The 16,376-nt window shown below is 32.9% G+C and overlaps 1 protein-coding gene across 1 annotated transcript; it reads left to right on the top strand.

Annotated features, from left to right (window-relative positions):
- Window positions 1–1,954: 1,954 nt before the first annotated feature.
- Window positions 1,955–11,197, top strand: LOC143057030 (uncharacterized). The gene is made up of 6 exons (XM_076230257.1): window positions 1,955–1,975; window positions 2,376–2,503; window positions 3,254–3,395; window positions 7,365–7,492; window positions 8,396–8,537; window positions 10,311–11,197. Exons 2-6 carry the CDS (start codon window positions 2,447–2,449, stop codon window positions 11,066–11,068), a joined length of 1,227 nt encoding a protein of 408 aa, XP_076086372.1. The 5' UTR covers window positions 1,955–1,975; window positions 2,376–2,446; the 3' UTR covers window positions 11,069–11,197.
- The last annotated feature ends 5,179 nt before the right edge of the window (window positions 11,198–16,376 follow it).

A 16,376-nucleotide genomic window follows, 5' to 3' on the forward strand; every position in this document is an offset into this window, starting at 1 on the left:
CGGCAGTGGTTAGATATTGTAGACCTGGAAGATGCAAACAGATACTACCATCGGAGACTACCATTCCGTCAACAGCAGTTCCACGTAGTTGAAACGAAACATGTGACGAGCAATATGACATTAGGGGACCTACAAATAATACACAAATTCATTTTATGTCAACCTTTCGTGAGTTGAATCTGATGTTTCTTATTCATGTTATTATCTATAAATTCATAAAGGGACAGTTTTAAAAGTTATGCCATATAGCATGTCTAAATACTTACTACTTAGCTGATAGTACCATTAAGATCTTATATTTCTCGAGCAACGATATCGACCCAGTGAATAAAAAAGGAGATTCTTTATGTAACGAATGATTATTCTTTTGATTTATGAAATATTAATTATTAATTTTTATCTAAAACATCTTTCAAATTTCAAAGGCAAGCACATTTGCAATGTTATTTTATGGAATGTCACAAATCCCTTGACTCATTTTACAAACAGTGTGACAAAGATACTTCAGTTGAGTTCCATTTATTATTTATAAAAGATTTTTTAACTGTAGAAATTTGTTCTACTTTTTCGATATATGTTTATTGTTTATGCGTTTACAACAGTGTTATACATGCATGCGTTTGTCGTATGAAAAACACATTTCCATTTTAACATTCAAAGTTTGTATAGGTTAACCAATGCTAGAGCTTTGAAGATCTGTCCAAAGTCGATAAAAAGTTGACATACTCTACCATGATTGATTTTCAGGAACTACATTTGAAAATCTTGTTTAACTTTCTACAATGGATATTTTACACTATACATATAATTCATTCGCTTGTTAAGTCTGGTGAGTATAATTGTTATCAAAGGTACCAGGATTATAATTTAGTACGCCAGACGCGCGTTTCGTCTACATAAGACTCATCAGTGACGCTCATTTCAAAATATTTATAAAGCCAAACATATGTGAGAGGTTTAGCTAACTTTAAAAAAACAGGTTCAATCTACCATTTTTCTACATAGGAAAATGCCAGTACAAAGTAATGAATATTACAGTTGTTATGAGTTGGATGTGTTTAAGCTTTTGATTTTACCATTTGATTAGGGATTTTCCGTTTTGAATTTTAGATGGTGATGTTCCCTTGCGGCATTCACCTCAAACGCTAACCAAATCTTTAAACAGACTTATTCAGAAGGCATATAGTTACGATACTGTTTTCAGGTAATTTAAGATGACATATTTTGGTATTAATATTGGAAATACACACATTTACTCTAAAACCAGTTGGTTGCATGATACGGGTGATGTTCTTCTCGAATATTTTATGCATCGGATTTTGTCTAATGCTTACTCCGTTGCTGTGTGTGTTACATTTTAATGTTGCGTCGTTGTTCTCCTCTTATATTTTTAATGCGTTTCTCTCAGTTTTAGTTTGTTATCCCGATTTTGTTTTTGTCCATAGATTTACGAGTTTTGAACAGCGGTATACTACTGTTGCCTTTATTTATGATGGGATCATACTACACCTAACTGGTTGGATTGTGCTTCATATTTCTACATTGGCTAGAAGTAAAGGAGGAGGGTTGAGATCTCACAAAACATGTTTGAACCAGTTGCATGTTTGCGCCTGTCCCAAGTCAGAAGCCATGACCTTTGTTAGTCTTGTTTGATTTTTAATTCTAGTTCATTTTTTATGTTGTGGGGTTAAGTATGGCCTCCATTATCACTGAACAAGTACGCATTTTGTTCAGAGGCCAGCTGAAGCATGTCGGAGTCCTACATTTTGAGTCAATAACATGAGGCAGGCATTACCTGTGAATGGGAACGAAGTCTGTATGAATTACATTTTTTGTAACTTAAATGTTTGTTAAAAAAAGAAACGGAAATACAGTAACGTTTCCGATTTTGGTTTCGTTGTTAGGGATTTTACTTGTGACGTTATTTAAGTTATGACGTCATTTTCAATGTAAACAAAGAAACGCAATGCATCAGGTAACGTTACTTCTTATCAAAGACAAAGAATTATTTAAAATGAAATATTGGTATTGTGTTCCTTGGGTTCCTATATTTTATCAGAATACTCAAAGTCTAACGACAACAAGACCGGACGAAGAAAGTAGATTTCTGCGTTTTAGGCAAATTGCGGAAATTAAAAAAAGCGACAAATTGGTTTTTTGACGATTTTGAGTTCATTAGTACAATGAAAAATTGAAACACGACTTGTTTTCAGTGCGAATCAGAGACAACACTGTTGAAATCAATGATAGCATTTAATACACAACGTATCCTTGGTTTTTTTTTTTCATAAAGACCTGACAAACACGTCACAGTGATATATAATTATATAGATCACATTTCGTAAACAAATATATTCACGTAACATTTTATTTAGATATTCAGTACCTCGGATGCTATACTGATGATGGGAATAGGCTTTTAGACACACGGTTTGCAGATGACAATATGACAATAGAGATGTGTGCAGATTTATGCACTAGCTATAGGTACTTTGGCTTAGAGGTAAGATGTATGAAAGGACAGGTTATGTACATGAAACGTATAAACTTGTGATGTGTTTTTTTTTTTTATTTTAATCTTAAGTTTTCTGTGTAGGGCTTTGGGGGCTTTTGTTTGTCGATACGGAACAATTCCATGAGTAACATGCAAAATTTGATATAATCCTGATTTTGTATATCATTATGAAATAAAATAGAAGTGACATGATTAAAAAAGAGGCAAATATTGATCAATGTTGAAAAGAAGCAGAAGTCCCCGATATTGCCAAAAGCTAACCAATATCAGTTTTGTTTGCCATGTCAAATTAATAACATATAGATAAAATGTCAACCATTTCCACATAATCTGATAGAGATATATTTTATTTGCAGGTAAAATAACTCAACGACATCGGTTTTTCTCTTGTTGTCTAATCCAATAAGCAAACCCGCTTCCAACAAAGGTTAAGAAAAGGTCACACAGAAGCAATTTCAAATGAGGTTGAATTATCTTTTTTCAAGCAAATATTACATCAGATATATTATTGACTTGCGAATAAATATTTCAACCACTGTGATGTTTTTGAGATTGTTTAGACATAAGTGAAGTAAACCGACTATCTAAATTGAATATTTTTCAATATTCCTCTTTTATTTTAAAATGTTTGAAACGAAACAAGCTAGATATCTTATTTTTGTCTAAATCTTTCATTCATATATATATATATAAGCACAATTATAGAGTTGACGAAGCATTTTATATATGATGTTATAGGCTTCAGAGGAATGCTTCTGTGACAACTCTATGGAGAACCCGGGCTGGTACATAAAGACGATTATTGATGATTGTCAATTATCGTGTCGAGGGAATTTATCTCAAAAATGTGGTGGATATTGGAGAATTTCTGTTTACATATGTAAGTGATTTTTAATACACATGCTGTTAAATAAATACCCTCAATGATAAAAATTCCTCTTCTGTGATATACATCATTCAACAAAAATTAATGCGAACACCAAACTATTTTTTTAGAATTGTCCCAGTTGAAAAAATATATAAAAATGAAATAAATAGGTTGATAAAAGAGTATTGATACAGGGTTTGATGTGCCTTCCTTGCACATGTTACTATATATATATTAAGATATAATTTCTTAACTTCATGGATATGTTTTTGATAATTTATTATCAAGACCTTAGAGAGAAAAATTTATTTGGATGATTAATATAAAGTAATGATGATCCTGTTTGTTCGGTTGCCAGTTAAGACTCTTTTACTCTTTACACTACACTTCCACACAACTTGAGCAAACAAAAATGCTCGAATTTGATAAAATTATCGTTTTCTAAAAAGTGTGATTGCAAGACGTGAGTACAATCTTATCCTTGACAAAATATATAAAGGCAACAGTAGTATACCGCTGTTCAAAACTCATAAATCCATGGACAAAAAACAAAATCGGGATAACAAACTAAAACCGAGGGAAACGCATTAGATATAAGAGGAGAACAACGACATAACACTAAAATGTAACACATATAGACAAAATCCCACGAGAAAAACAAATATAACATATATATATATAACATCAAAACCAAATACATGAATATGGGATAGACAAGTACCGTGACACGTCTTATCGCAATGTGAATTTACACTCAAAAATAAGAGAAAACAAACGACACAACGTTATAATGTAATACACACAGAAACGAACTATAATATAACAATGACCATATTCCTGACTTGGTACAGGGCATTTTTAAAGGAAAAAATGGTGGGTTGAACCTGGTTTTGTGGCATGCCAAACCTCGCACTTTTATGGCCATGTGAAATATAACATCAAAATGACAACACAGGACTACAATATAAATAAATTGGAGAACACAATAGACAAAGAATCACACGAACAACAGCCAACAAAAGGCAACAAGTTCAAAATTTTAATACGCCAGAAGTGTATTTTGTCCACACAAGACCTATGTGTGACGCACAGATACAAAAGTTTGAAAGCCGAAACGAGTACAAAGTTGAACAGCATCGAGGACCAAAAGATCAAAAAGGTTGTGCCAAAAACGGCAAGGGTTTTCCGTTAAGTTTCCAGAAAATCCCTATAATTTAGAGTAATTTATACTTTTGCAAACAGTAAATTTAATAAAATGAATATTCAAAAGATGTACATGATAAAGCTGAAGTATTAACTAATTACAGGAAACAACTGAAATACATTTACATAACCAGACATTAATTTATATGTACGTTTTGGTGATAAAGTTCACCGATAGGTTGTAGGTACTGCCATGGGCACCAATTAAACCTCTTTAATAGTATACTTGTCCATAGTCTGTTTCGGAATATTAGTGGGGACCCATTAAATTCCATCTATTGCATATTCAATGTGCGCAGTTCTAAGGACAATAACAATCAAAACCAAGGAGTAAACAAAGACTAACAAAACCCAAGGACATTTACATCAACAGTTATAAATAATAGATAAGAAACAACACGAACTCCACTAAAAACCGGGAGTGAAATCATGTGATCCAGAAGGGTATGCATTTCCTGCACTGTATACGGCACCCGTCGTGTTATTTCTTTGTTCAGTTCGGTAATGATGGAAGGTAATTATTACGGAGGGGGAATATCAGATATGATTTCTAACAAACTTTTGTCATAATGGCCAATCAGCTCATGATGGCGACTGTAAAATTTCTTTAGTGATGACCTTAAATTAATTGATTCATAGCCCTGTCTTAGCATTTTTTGAAAAAGCAGTATTTCTTGTTCAACAAAATCAACGTACTTTGTGCTAGCTCTAGAGTAACGTATCAATTGAGACACATATACTCCATATGCTGGTGCCGCTGGGATGTTGCTACACAGAAATGGAAAGCTGACTATAGGAAAATTAAAATCATCCCGTTTGTCATAAATTTTGGTGTTCAACCTACCATCAGTAGTCATTTCGAGAAAAAGGTCTAAATATGAAGCAGATTTATCTGTGTCGGTAGTATCTTTAATTTCAAGTTCACTTGGATATATTAAATGTAAGTGATCACTGAATCTATTATTATTAAGAGACAGTACATCATCAATATACCGAAAGGTGAAACTAAAAGACGGAGCTAATTTCTTTTTTTTTCTTTCTGTACAAGCCCTTGGATAAATTTTGCTTCATAATAATACTAAATATACTACTGCATATTTGTATTGTGTCCTTCATTCGCAAGAAAATATAAACAACACTCACATCACATCTTTCTATATCTAACATAAACAAATTGAAATTTTAAATTTGGCAGATTAGTTTTCATGGCATTTGTTCAACACTTGTCATCAATATAAATAAAAAAACAACCAAAATTGTTTTGTGCCATGGGTCCTGTTTTTGGTATGCATTGTTAAATTATGACTTAATAAAGACTACAGTCACCATACGTAGCTTTTAATTAAATAGTGGTCCATTGAAATGTATTGTGATAACAGGACTGTGCATTTGTGTCAACTGTGTCACATGTGTGAAATATATTTTGAACATAATATTGATTTATATAAAGTAGAGTCTATAAGGTGCAACCTGGTGAAAACCCAAAATCTTGTTTGTGTTTAACGACTGTCGCTTACTTTTTCTTTTTAAATTTTCTGCATCAGATACAAAAATTTGCGAGAAAGCGTTTGCTCCTTTTTAGTGTTAACAAATACAAATATGAAGGAATTATTCTCTTCCTTTATGATATTTTACCAAAAAGGAAAAGAAGAAAACCGTGCAAAAGATCTATCGCCGTTATTGTTGTTTTTGGAATATTACGATACAAAAATGACAGTTTTTGAAAATATTGATGTTTAAATTTGAACCCTCTACACACACACCATCAAAATGAGAAAAGTTGTAAATAAAGGCAACATAAATTGATTGTAAAAAAAAGCAAATCCGGGTTACAAACTAAAAGTGAGGGAAACGCATCAAATATAAGAGGAGAACTACGACACAGCAGCAACACAACATTAAAATGTAACACACAAGAAACAAACTATAGTAAAACAATGGCCATTTTCCTGACTTGGTACAGGCACTTTTAAGAAAAAAATGGTGGGTTGAACCTGATTTTGTGGCATTATATGATAAATATAACATTAAAATGACAACATTACATGACAGGACTACAAAACAAATAAATGGGAGAACATAAAGAACAGGGAAACACATGAATAATAGCTAAGGTACTTGGTTTAAAATTTAAAATGCCAGACGCACGTTTCGTCAACACAAAACTAATCAGTGACGCTCAGATGAAAAAAGTTCGAAAGCCAAAACCAGTACCAAGTTGAAGAGCATTAAGGACCAAAAGTTACAAAAAGTTGTGACCAATACGGCTATGGTTTTCTGCCTAGGATAAAGACTCACAGCCGAGTAAGCCATCAACGCACAAAGTGACGTCACATTTGAATTTCTAATAAACATTTCCCAAAAATATGATAGAATTAGGATAGAATTCAAGATTAGATTTGTAATACTGATATAACATTTATTAGAAACAATGAAAATTACAATACTAATTAATATCATATTGTGTTTGTAATTCGATAATTAATTGTATTATCTAGCTATGTATGTCGGTGTTTCTTCTGCTGAATCAAACTGCAAAAGCTTCAATATTAAAATGAAGTTCTTTGTGATATTTAATGTCGATAATAAATATAAAAAAGTATGCACCAACCTGATATTTTATCCTACAAGATATTCATAGTATATTTTTTTTAACGTTTGGATGGTTTCTGTTATTCAATACTCGGTTGTTTGTATGATGTTGTGATTATTATTCTCTCTACTTATCTGTCCGTCTATTTTCGACTTCCGTTGTGTCTTTTTCTTTATGTTTTCTAGATATTCAATACCTTGGTTGCTATACGGATGACGAATCTAGAATGTTAGATCAGCACACTTGGAATCTATTGATGACACTTCAGATGTGTATTGATTTGTGTAGTGGATTCGAGTATATAGGGTTACAGGTGAGTTTACAGAATTGTCTCTTTCTTACTATCGTCCCAACCCGTCATGACTAGTAGTTAGTTACCATTTTATAGCAGTGATATTTATCTAAATGTAGAAAAGACAGAAGTGACAGCCACATTGACTCTATATATGGATGTAGAGCTGATCTTGACATCTGAATTCAGGTTAATGTCTCTAAACAGGAGGTTGTTAAGTAGTTTGTCTTTTGTTTGTTTGGGATTTTTTTAAAGAGGAGAAGTACAGATGTTTTAAAGGAGAAGGAAGATTTATCTTATCTTGTATACTGCTCTCGTTTTTGATAATTCGTTCTTTAATTAAAAAAAAAAACAAAAAAAAAAAAACAACAACAAAAAAACAGTCTCAGATCTGTACTGTGTGGCTGTAATGCTTTTATTACTTACTAGTGTATTTTCAATTTTCTCTATATCGATCTGATTTTTATGTCTTTTTCAATTTATTCTTATAGTTTGTTCTTATGTTTTATTGTTACACCACTGTTCGGTATAGTGTATGGGGTAAGGTTAAGGGTAAGTAAAGCAGATCAAATATTGGTGTCGTTATCAATTACGTTTTATTTAAAATTGCAGATCAAAATATTTCGACTGGATCATTCTAACAAAAGTAAAATAACAAAACAAACCAACTTCAACTCAAAACGGAATTTCCTCCTGCATGATATCGCCATTTCAAGAGATCAAACTCATTAAATAATTGGAAAGCAACTGTCATATAACTTGGTACAATTGTGTAATGGATTGAATGAGTGTTTTGTAAATGACATCAGTACAACATCTTTTTAAGTAGTTTCAAAATTATTTATGTATGCAGTCAACCTACATTTTATAGTGACTACTAAAACAAAATATGGAAATTAAAATTTTTTAATTATTCTGTTTAAGTATCTATACCATTGTTTGTGTGGCAACTCTCTTGGTGACTCAGATGCATACTACAAGGTCGCTGAAATTAATTGCCAATTTCGATGTGGTGGGGATACCTCTCAAATATGTGGTGGAATATGGAAAAATTCGGTTTACAAAAGTGAGTAATTACCAATAAACCTAGTATATTTTCATATCTTTTATTTGTGCCTTTTTCTGTCCTATATGTTCTCCCATTTATTTGTATTGTAGTCTGGTCATGTAATTTTGTAATTTAAATCTTATTTTCACCATTGCCGTAAAAGCAGGAGGTTTTTGCTAGCCACAAAACCAGGTTCAACTGACCATTTTTCTCTTAAAAATGTCCTGTACTAAGTCAGGAAAATGGGAATTGTTATATTACAGTTCGTGTAATTCTGTGTTTCTGTTGTGTCGTAATTCTCCTTTTATAATTGATGTGATTCCCTCTGGTTTAGTTTGTAACCCGGATTTGTTTTTTCTTTATCGATTTATGAATTTCGAACAGCAGTATACTACTGTTGCCTTTATTTAAGATACATTTTTTATTTCGTTATATTATATTGTTTTACCTGTGGCGTCTCCATATAATATTGCTGTCTTAGTAATCATTTGTCTTGACCATTGGGAACGTGTTAATATTTCAAATCCGGTCATAAATAAAGATTAAAAAATGGCATTTACCGAAAGTGGGTATTAACATTAACGGTGCCAATTTGTCATCACCTGATGCGCATTTCGACAAGACATTCTCTTCAGTGATGCTAGAGACCATAATAATTGAAAATCAAAAGGTCATTAAAAAGAGTTATAATCCAAAATGGTACAAAAAGTATAGTCAAAGCCGAACAAGGAAGAAATCTTTGTATGATGGAGATACATTCCTTAATCCAAAGTTCATGTCAGTCCCCAAGTAATGGCCTCTGGGCTTTTGAAACTCCGCCAACAGATGCATCGACCCAGTATTTAAAACCCTTATTAATCGCCATTTTGTCATACAAATCTAAACATTCGAATTTGAGAAGGAATGTGCGTAGAAAGAAAAAAAACTCATCACACGTAAAACAAAATGTCGAAGCCATCGGAATCAAAAACTTAAAAATGAACAAATAACAATAACAGTATACGAAATATACCTTTGAAAATGAAAATGTTGAGCAACATAAACCCCGCCAAAACCAGGTGGTATCTAATGGTCTTTTGAAGCGTAAGCAGATACTGCTAAACACGGGGCACCATTCGGGTTGCTTGTGTCAGTACAAATCCGGTGACAAGTCTATTTTAGTTGGTCTCATTCTCATAACATAGTACAGCATTGCGGTTACGTCATCTGTTAAATAGACATTACATGACAGTTAACGAATTATCGATGAGTCCGTAAAATTTTCGAACAAGAGTTCGACTTAACCAGTTTGAACTTTTAGCTCAATAGTTTCCTTTTGAGCAACAACTCTCTATAAATGATATAATGAAAGGAAATGCATTACCAACTGAAATATATACACCATATCTAGGCAAATATGTAATGTTCCTACATGGAAATGGAGCGATCACAATCATCTCTTAGCCGTCATTTAGTTTTATCTCAACCAATACCATTATTAAAATAGAAACAAGAAACATTATCTTTGACTCTCGTATTGCAAAATTAGCATACGCAAGCTCATTGAACAATATCTTAAATAACATACATTTTGTAATTGTAATGCTGTATATGAGTCTCGTGGGGAAAAATCCTTATCTGTGATATTGCATACATTTTTTATGAATCAAAACTGTTCGGTTTATATGGTGAATTCAACAACGATGCAAAGATATAGAAAATTAACAAAAGATATCATGTAATAGATTTCAGTTTAAAAGATGAAATTAGTTGGGTTTTTTTAACAATATGGAACTGTTTATATTTTGATAGTACCACCAAGACCAACTACAGAAAGCATGACGTCAGTGGAGTCATCTATCGTAACAACAACAGAATTGACAACGCCCGGACGTTCTACAATAAAGACTACAGAATTGACAACGCTCGGACGTTCTACAATGATAACCACAGAATTGACCACTCCCAGACGTTCTACAATGAAGACTACTGAATTGGCAACACCCCGAACATCAACAGCGAAAAACACAGAATTGACAACGCCTGGACGTTCTACAACGAAGACTACAGAATTGACAACTCCCGGACGTTCTACAATGAAGACTACAGAATTGACAACACCCCGAACATCAACAGTGAAGACTACAGAATTTGAAACCATTAAAACATCTACAGTAACAACTGAACCTACAGTAAAAACTATTAGTAGCTATACAATATTGAAACAGTCGGAGATTACTACTGTTCAACCAAGCAGTTCTCGTAAATGTTTTTGTCCCTGTTCTAAGGTTGGAAAAGGCAAATGGGATTTCGTACGTGGAATGAATCGCACTCTTGATGAATTAAGAGAAATACTTAAGGCAGATTTAGACTTAATGAAGAAAGAACTGACTGTCAACAAATCCAATACGACCCGGATGCGTCGTTCCAAGATATCGGCTCCCGATGATCGTGTATCGGCGGCATCCGTAGGATATGTTGGAGTCGTTTTCATTTGCCTTATAACAGTTTTCATTTGTTTCCTTGACATGCTCGGCTGCCTCGTCAATAAGTTCAAAAAACGTTCTTGATTTAATTTACACCTTTACTGATTTTGTTCCTGTTGATTGTTTTTCTTTCTTTTTTATGTCTAAATTGAAATATTTGTATGAAATTAATTTGTTTTTGTATAATTTTGAGAAAAAAATATTTCCGAGTTATCATGAAATTTGTTTCATATGATGGAACGGATTTGTTTTTACATAAATAATTAAGTACAAGGAGTAATTGGGAATGGGGAATCGTAACCATATCAACTGAGCCAGTTATCCGTACGATAACAGGTCGTACGAAAATTGTATTTTCAGTCAACAAGTCGTTGGCTTTAGAGAGTATATGATAGTATAACAATTCATATGTGTTGAAAACGCCATGTAAACTTATTCTACATTGATACTAATATTGTCGACTTTCAATACTAGTAAGCTCCTTTGATAGACTTGATGCTATGTTATTTGATGTTATGTGCGGTTGAAATAAGTTGTGGTTGGTCAGAATTTGGTGTCTGAACTGGGAAAAAACAGAAAATACGTATTGACACTGAAGCTTTTTTTATTTTATCTTATTAACCTAAATATTTCAAAACAAGTTCTTATCTCTTTACACCTTTCATTTCACTAACAAACAAAATGTGCACGACTTACGTATGTTGCCTTCTTGTGAATATTGGGACAATCCTGTGTTTTGGCAAGTTTGATTTTCTGCAGGATAATGTAAAATATGCCGACTTAGAACAGTTTAAATGTATGTATATTTATTTGTTCTGCTCAAGCATTTTTTATTTAAATTATGTACAAAATAAAGTTGATATATATATATATAATCTTTAAATTGATTTATTACATGTATGATAAAACAAGGAGATATGGCTGCCAATGAAACAAATATGGTCCATCAAAGCGTGTGAACAATTATAGACAACCGCATTGCGTTATCAACTTGAAAATCCAATATTGCTTAGTCGGCTATTAAATGTCCAGAAACGACAAGTGTGATACAATTCAAAACTAACGGTCTGTTAACGTTTTGCATTATTGGATTTAAGTACCACTAAAGATGAAAGTTTGTAAAAGAGGGACGAAAGATAACAAAGGGCCAGTCAAACTCATAAATCTAAAACAAACTGACAACGCCATGGCTAAAAGTGAAAAAAGACAAATAACAGCACACATGACACAACATAGAAAACTAAAGGATAAACAACACGAACCCCACCAAAAACTAGGGGTGATCGCAGGTGCTCCGGAAGGGTAAGCAGATCCTGCTTCACATGTGGCACCCGTCGTGTTGCTTGTGTGATAACAAATCCGGTAAATAGTCTAATTCGGTAGGTCACATTCATGAAAGGGAAGGGGATTGTAGTTACGACGTAAGGAACATATCCGATATCATTTGTGAAACGTTTATTCCATAACGGTCAACCAACTCGTGATGGCGTCCGTAAAATTTACGAAGGGATGATTTCAACTTCACCATTTGAGATAAATGAAAAATGAACAGATTGATGCCCGATTTATATAATTCCAAGGCCGTCAGTCGGCATCAGAAGTGAAGAAGCAGCGCATCTATTTTGGGTGGGCAAATATCCACTTTTTGATATGGGACGAGCTCTGACGTCCTACGGCCCCAGCTTGTCTGGCAAAACAGCCGTTGGACGTCAAAGTAATCTCGGACTACTATAGAATATACATGCCCCACGCCATGAACCGTTTAAAAAGTGCATTTTACACTTATTTTATGGTTTTTAGCCTAAAAAAAGTCCCAAAATTTTTTCGCCTCGATCCGCTCGGCGAACATTAAAAACTTCGCCCCCCCTTTTCCAAATTCCTGGATCCGCCCCTGCTATCTGAATTGTTCACGTACGTTACCTTGCATTATAAAGATGATTATATTTTGAGCTGATGCATGATTTCAACGGAAAATCTTTTTATAGTAAATACATGGGGTCTTCGCTGTTTGCATTGTATTTTTATCATTTAACGGGGAATGGAACACTAATAAATTTGTTCATTAAAGTAGTTGATTCACATAATTATACGTATCAGATAAAGGAGTTGGACAAATTTTATAAACGTATTGCATTTGATTACCCCTTTTATGTGAGTATTTAGATTTCAAAACGGAAAGCCAGGATGTAGACTTTAATGATGACGTAAATTTCGTTTAGTTTAAACAATATTTATTCAGATAAATCAACATTAAACATATTATACAATGAATAAATTTTTATGTTACAGTGTATTATTATAGATTACTTTTTAACATAAGAAATGACGCCTTTCTATGTTTACGAAATAGTTTTAAATATGAACTTCGATACATTTAAGCGGATATAATGTTCCTGATTGAAAAAGAATTTGATCAGATGAAAATGGAAAATAAACAACTTCAAATGGAGAACAAACGATTAAGAGAGCGTTTAAGTGACATCAACCAAACTGTTGAAGAACTTAAAAGGGAAAAAGATTCGAGAGTGTTGACTAATGGTAACCAGCCTGATGTATGTTCTTCCAGTATTGACAAGAGACTGTTGTTAAATGCTGGTGACATATCTTTATTAAATAAGGGCTGCGCTTTAGCGCATGATACGCCCGTTGCTCTTTTAACTTGTCTTTTATGCTTTAAATGAATTTATATGATCAACTAGAAATATATATACAAATCAAAAGGGATGTTACATTAATATATTCACCAAAGTTTCATAAAATCCCCCTTTTTTAAGTATAAAAATTCATTACTTAAGAAAAAGTAAAATCTAAAATTTATAAAAATGGAAAGGGAGCTTATGTCAATAGATATAAACAATTTATCAAAGTTGCATAAAATTTTGTGAAAGTGTTAGTTATTGTCCCAAAATTGGAAACCCCTCCCCCTTTTTAAGCATAAAAATTCATAACACGGAAATGTAAAATCTGAAATTTATAAAAATTGAAAGGGAGCTTACATCAATAGATATAAACAATTCACCAAAGTTTCATGGACATTGGTGAAAGCCTTTTTGAGTTATTGTCCGAAGTGTTGAAAATCCCCCTTTTTTTATGAATAAAGCCCCATAAATCCAAAACTTAAAATCTGAAATTTATAAAAATTGAAAGGGAGCTTACATCAATAGATATAAACAATTCACCAAAGTTTCATGGACATTGGTGAAAGCCTTTTGAGTTATTGTCCGAAGTGTTGAAAACCCCCCTTTTTTTATGAATAAAGCCCCATAAATCCAAAACTTTAAATCTGAAATTTATAAAAATTGAAACGGAGCTTACATCAATATATATAAACAATTCACCAAAGTTTCATGGACATTGGTGAAAGTGTTTTTGAGTTATTGTCCGAAGTGTTGAAAATCCCCCCTTTTTATGAATAAAGCCCCATAAATCCAAAACTTAAAATCTGAAATTAAAAAAAAACGAAAGGGAGCTTACGTCAATAGATATAAACAATTCACTTAAGTTTCATGGAAATTGGTGAAAGTGTTTTTGAGTTATTGTCCGACGGACGGACGGACGGACGGACAACGGTATACCATAATACGTTCCGTCTAAAAGACGACGGGCGTATAAAAATAAAAATTGTATACTTTCCTGTTTTTCCTCTTCGTTGTCGATTCGTTCCTCGGTCCTTTATTTAATATCTTTTGAACTTTCTTCATTAATTGCTTTCTAATTTCTACATTTGTATTAAAACATTGTCGACGTTACCGCACTGAAATCATATCTTTTAATAAGCATTATGTTAATGTATAATGGTCAATAATATTGTCATCAAAATTAAGTTTGAAAAACATGCAATATGCTGAGTTTATTTAGGACGTTATCGATAAACATAAGTTTACAAATAGTCGTTTTAAAAAAACATCAGTGAAATATCAGCAAAGCTAATACAAAATTGACAAGCATTACGACATTGGTACATGTACTTAGTGTTCGTTAATAATTCAAAACATACTTGTACCAAATGATTCGTATATCTCCTGCTTTAAACTCGACGGTTCAAATCTAGTTCTCTTATGTGTATCCTTAAATGGCACTGACTTGCTTGACACAGAAGCCGCAAATAGTAAAAGCTTAACACAGTTGTAAATTAAGACAACGACCTCCGGCTTTCAGTACGCTTCTTCGAGACCTTAGACATTTAATTCGCATATGGAATAATGAAATGGTGTAAAATAAGTTACATACATTAATTTTATGTACACCTATTTTTCAATACTAGAATATTAAAATAATGTAATGTGTATATTACAGCTTCTCCTTCGTCAGACCAGCAAACACATATAGCTTTCACAGCAGCATTAACACATTCGCTCAGCCTTGGAGAATATCAACCTGTTATATATGATAAAGTCACCTCAAATATCGGAAATGCTTTTGATGCACGTCGTTGTTATTTCACAGCTCCAGTTAAAGGCGTCTATATTTTGTCTGCTTCCATTTTAAATTTAAAAAAAAGGAGATGAAATGACCATGGAAATGGTGAAAAATGGAGTTCAGCTTATCTCTTTATATGGAGATTACAGTGCTTATTCAAGGGGAAGTCAAACTATTGTTATTGTCCTTGAAGTAAACGATAGTGTTTGGATGAGACATTATAGAAATCATAATTCTGCTTCAATCTATGGCCAAAATGACCAACCAGTTAACATTGCTCTGGTGCCTTACTTTTTCCGGTCTGAAGATATCATTTTAAACACTTTAACTGTTAAAATTTTAAATTAAAATCCATTAACATTGATTACTTTTGTAGGGTTTTTTATGCCCCATTAATGGGCATTTTGTTTTCTGGATTGTGCATCCGTCTCTTCGTTCGTTTGTTCGTCCGTTCGTCCGTCCGTTTATCCGTGCGTTCGTCTGTCCCGCTTCAGGTAAAATCAACTTGAAACTTATTTCTAATTTTATGCCAAATTAAAATTCTTTACCCATTTTCACGCCACTGAACATAGAAAATCATAGTACGGATTGAGCATCCGTGTACTGGGGACACATTCTTGTTACTTGTAATTTAGTTTGATTTAAAAAAAACAAAAAAAAAAATCAAAAAAACAAAAGGTTTCACAAATATCGATAAAATTTACAAGAGGCCATGAACATAACATTCTTCATAGATAAGGGTCTAGAATTTAAGAATTAAAAGGACATAGACGTCAGAACATGTGACTTATTATATATATGCTAACTTTTTTTCGATTTTAAGATAGGGTCCTTCAATCTCCTTTTGTAGATTGGTGTTCGCCAATCAAAAAGTTCGACGCCATTTACAAACTGAAATCAACTATAAATTTAAGTCGCAGGTATTCAATTTAAAATCTCCGAAGAATTTTTCTGCAATTTCCTCTTTTTAAGG

This window comes from Mytilus galloprovincialis, chromosome 13 (assembly GCF_965363235.1).
Source record: "Mytilus galloprovincialis chromosome 13, xbMytGall1.hap1.1, whole genome shotgun sequence".
Lineage (NCBI taxonomy): Eukaryota > Metazoa > Mollusca > Bivalvia > Mytilida > Mytilidae > Mytilus > Mytilus galloprovincialis.

Excerpts from the sequence above, each read along its gene's own strand:
- LOC143057030 (XM_076230257.1), top strand. The coding sequence starts at position 2,447 with ATGACAATAGAGATGTGTGCAGATTTATGCACTAGCTATAGGTACTTT. Across the intron at positions 3,396-7,364 it reads GAGAATTTCTGTTTACATAT|ATATTCAATACCTTGGTTGC; the intron begins GTAAGTGATTTT and ends TATGTTTTCTAG. Across the intron at positions 8,538-10,310 it reads GAAAAATTCGGTTTACAAAA|TACCACCAAGACCAACTACA; the intron begins GTGAGTAATTAC and ends ATATTTTGATAG.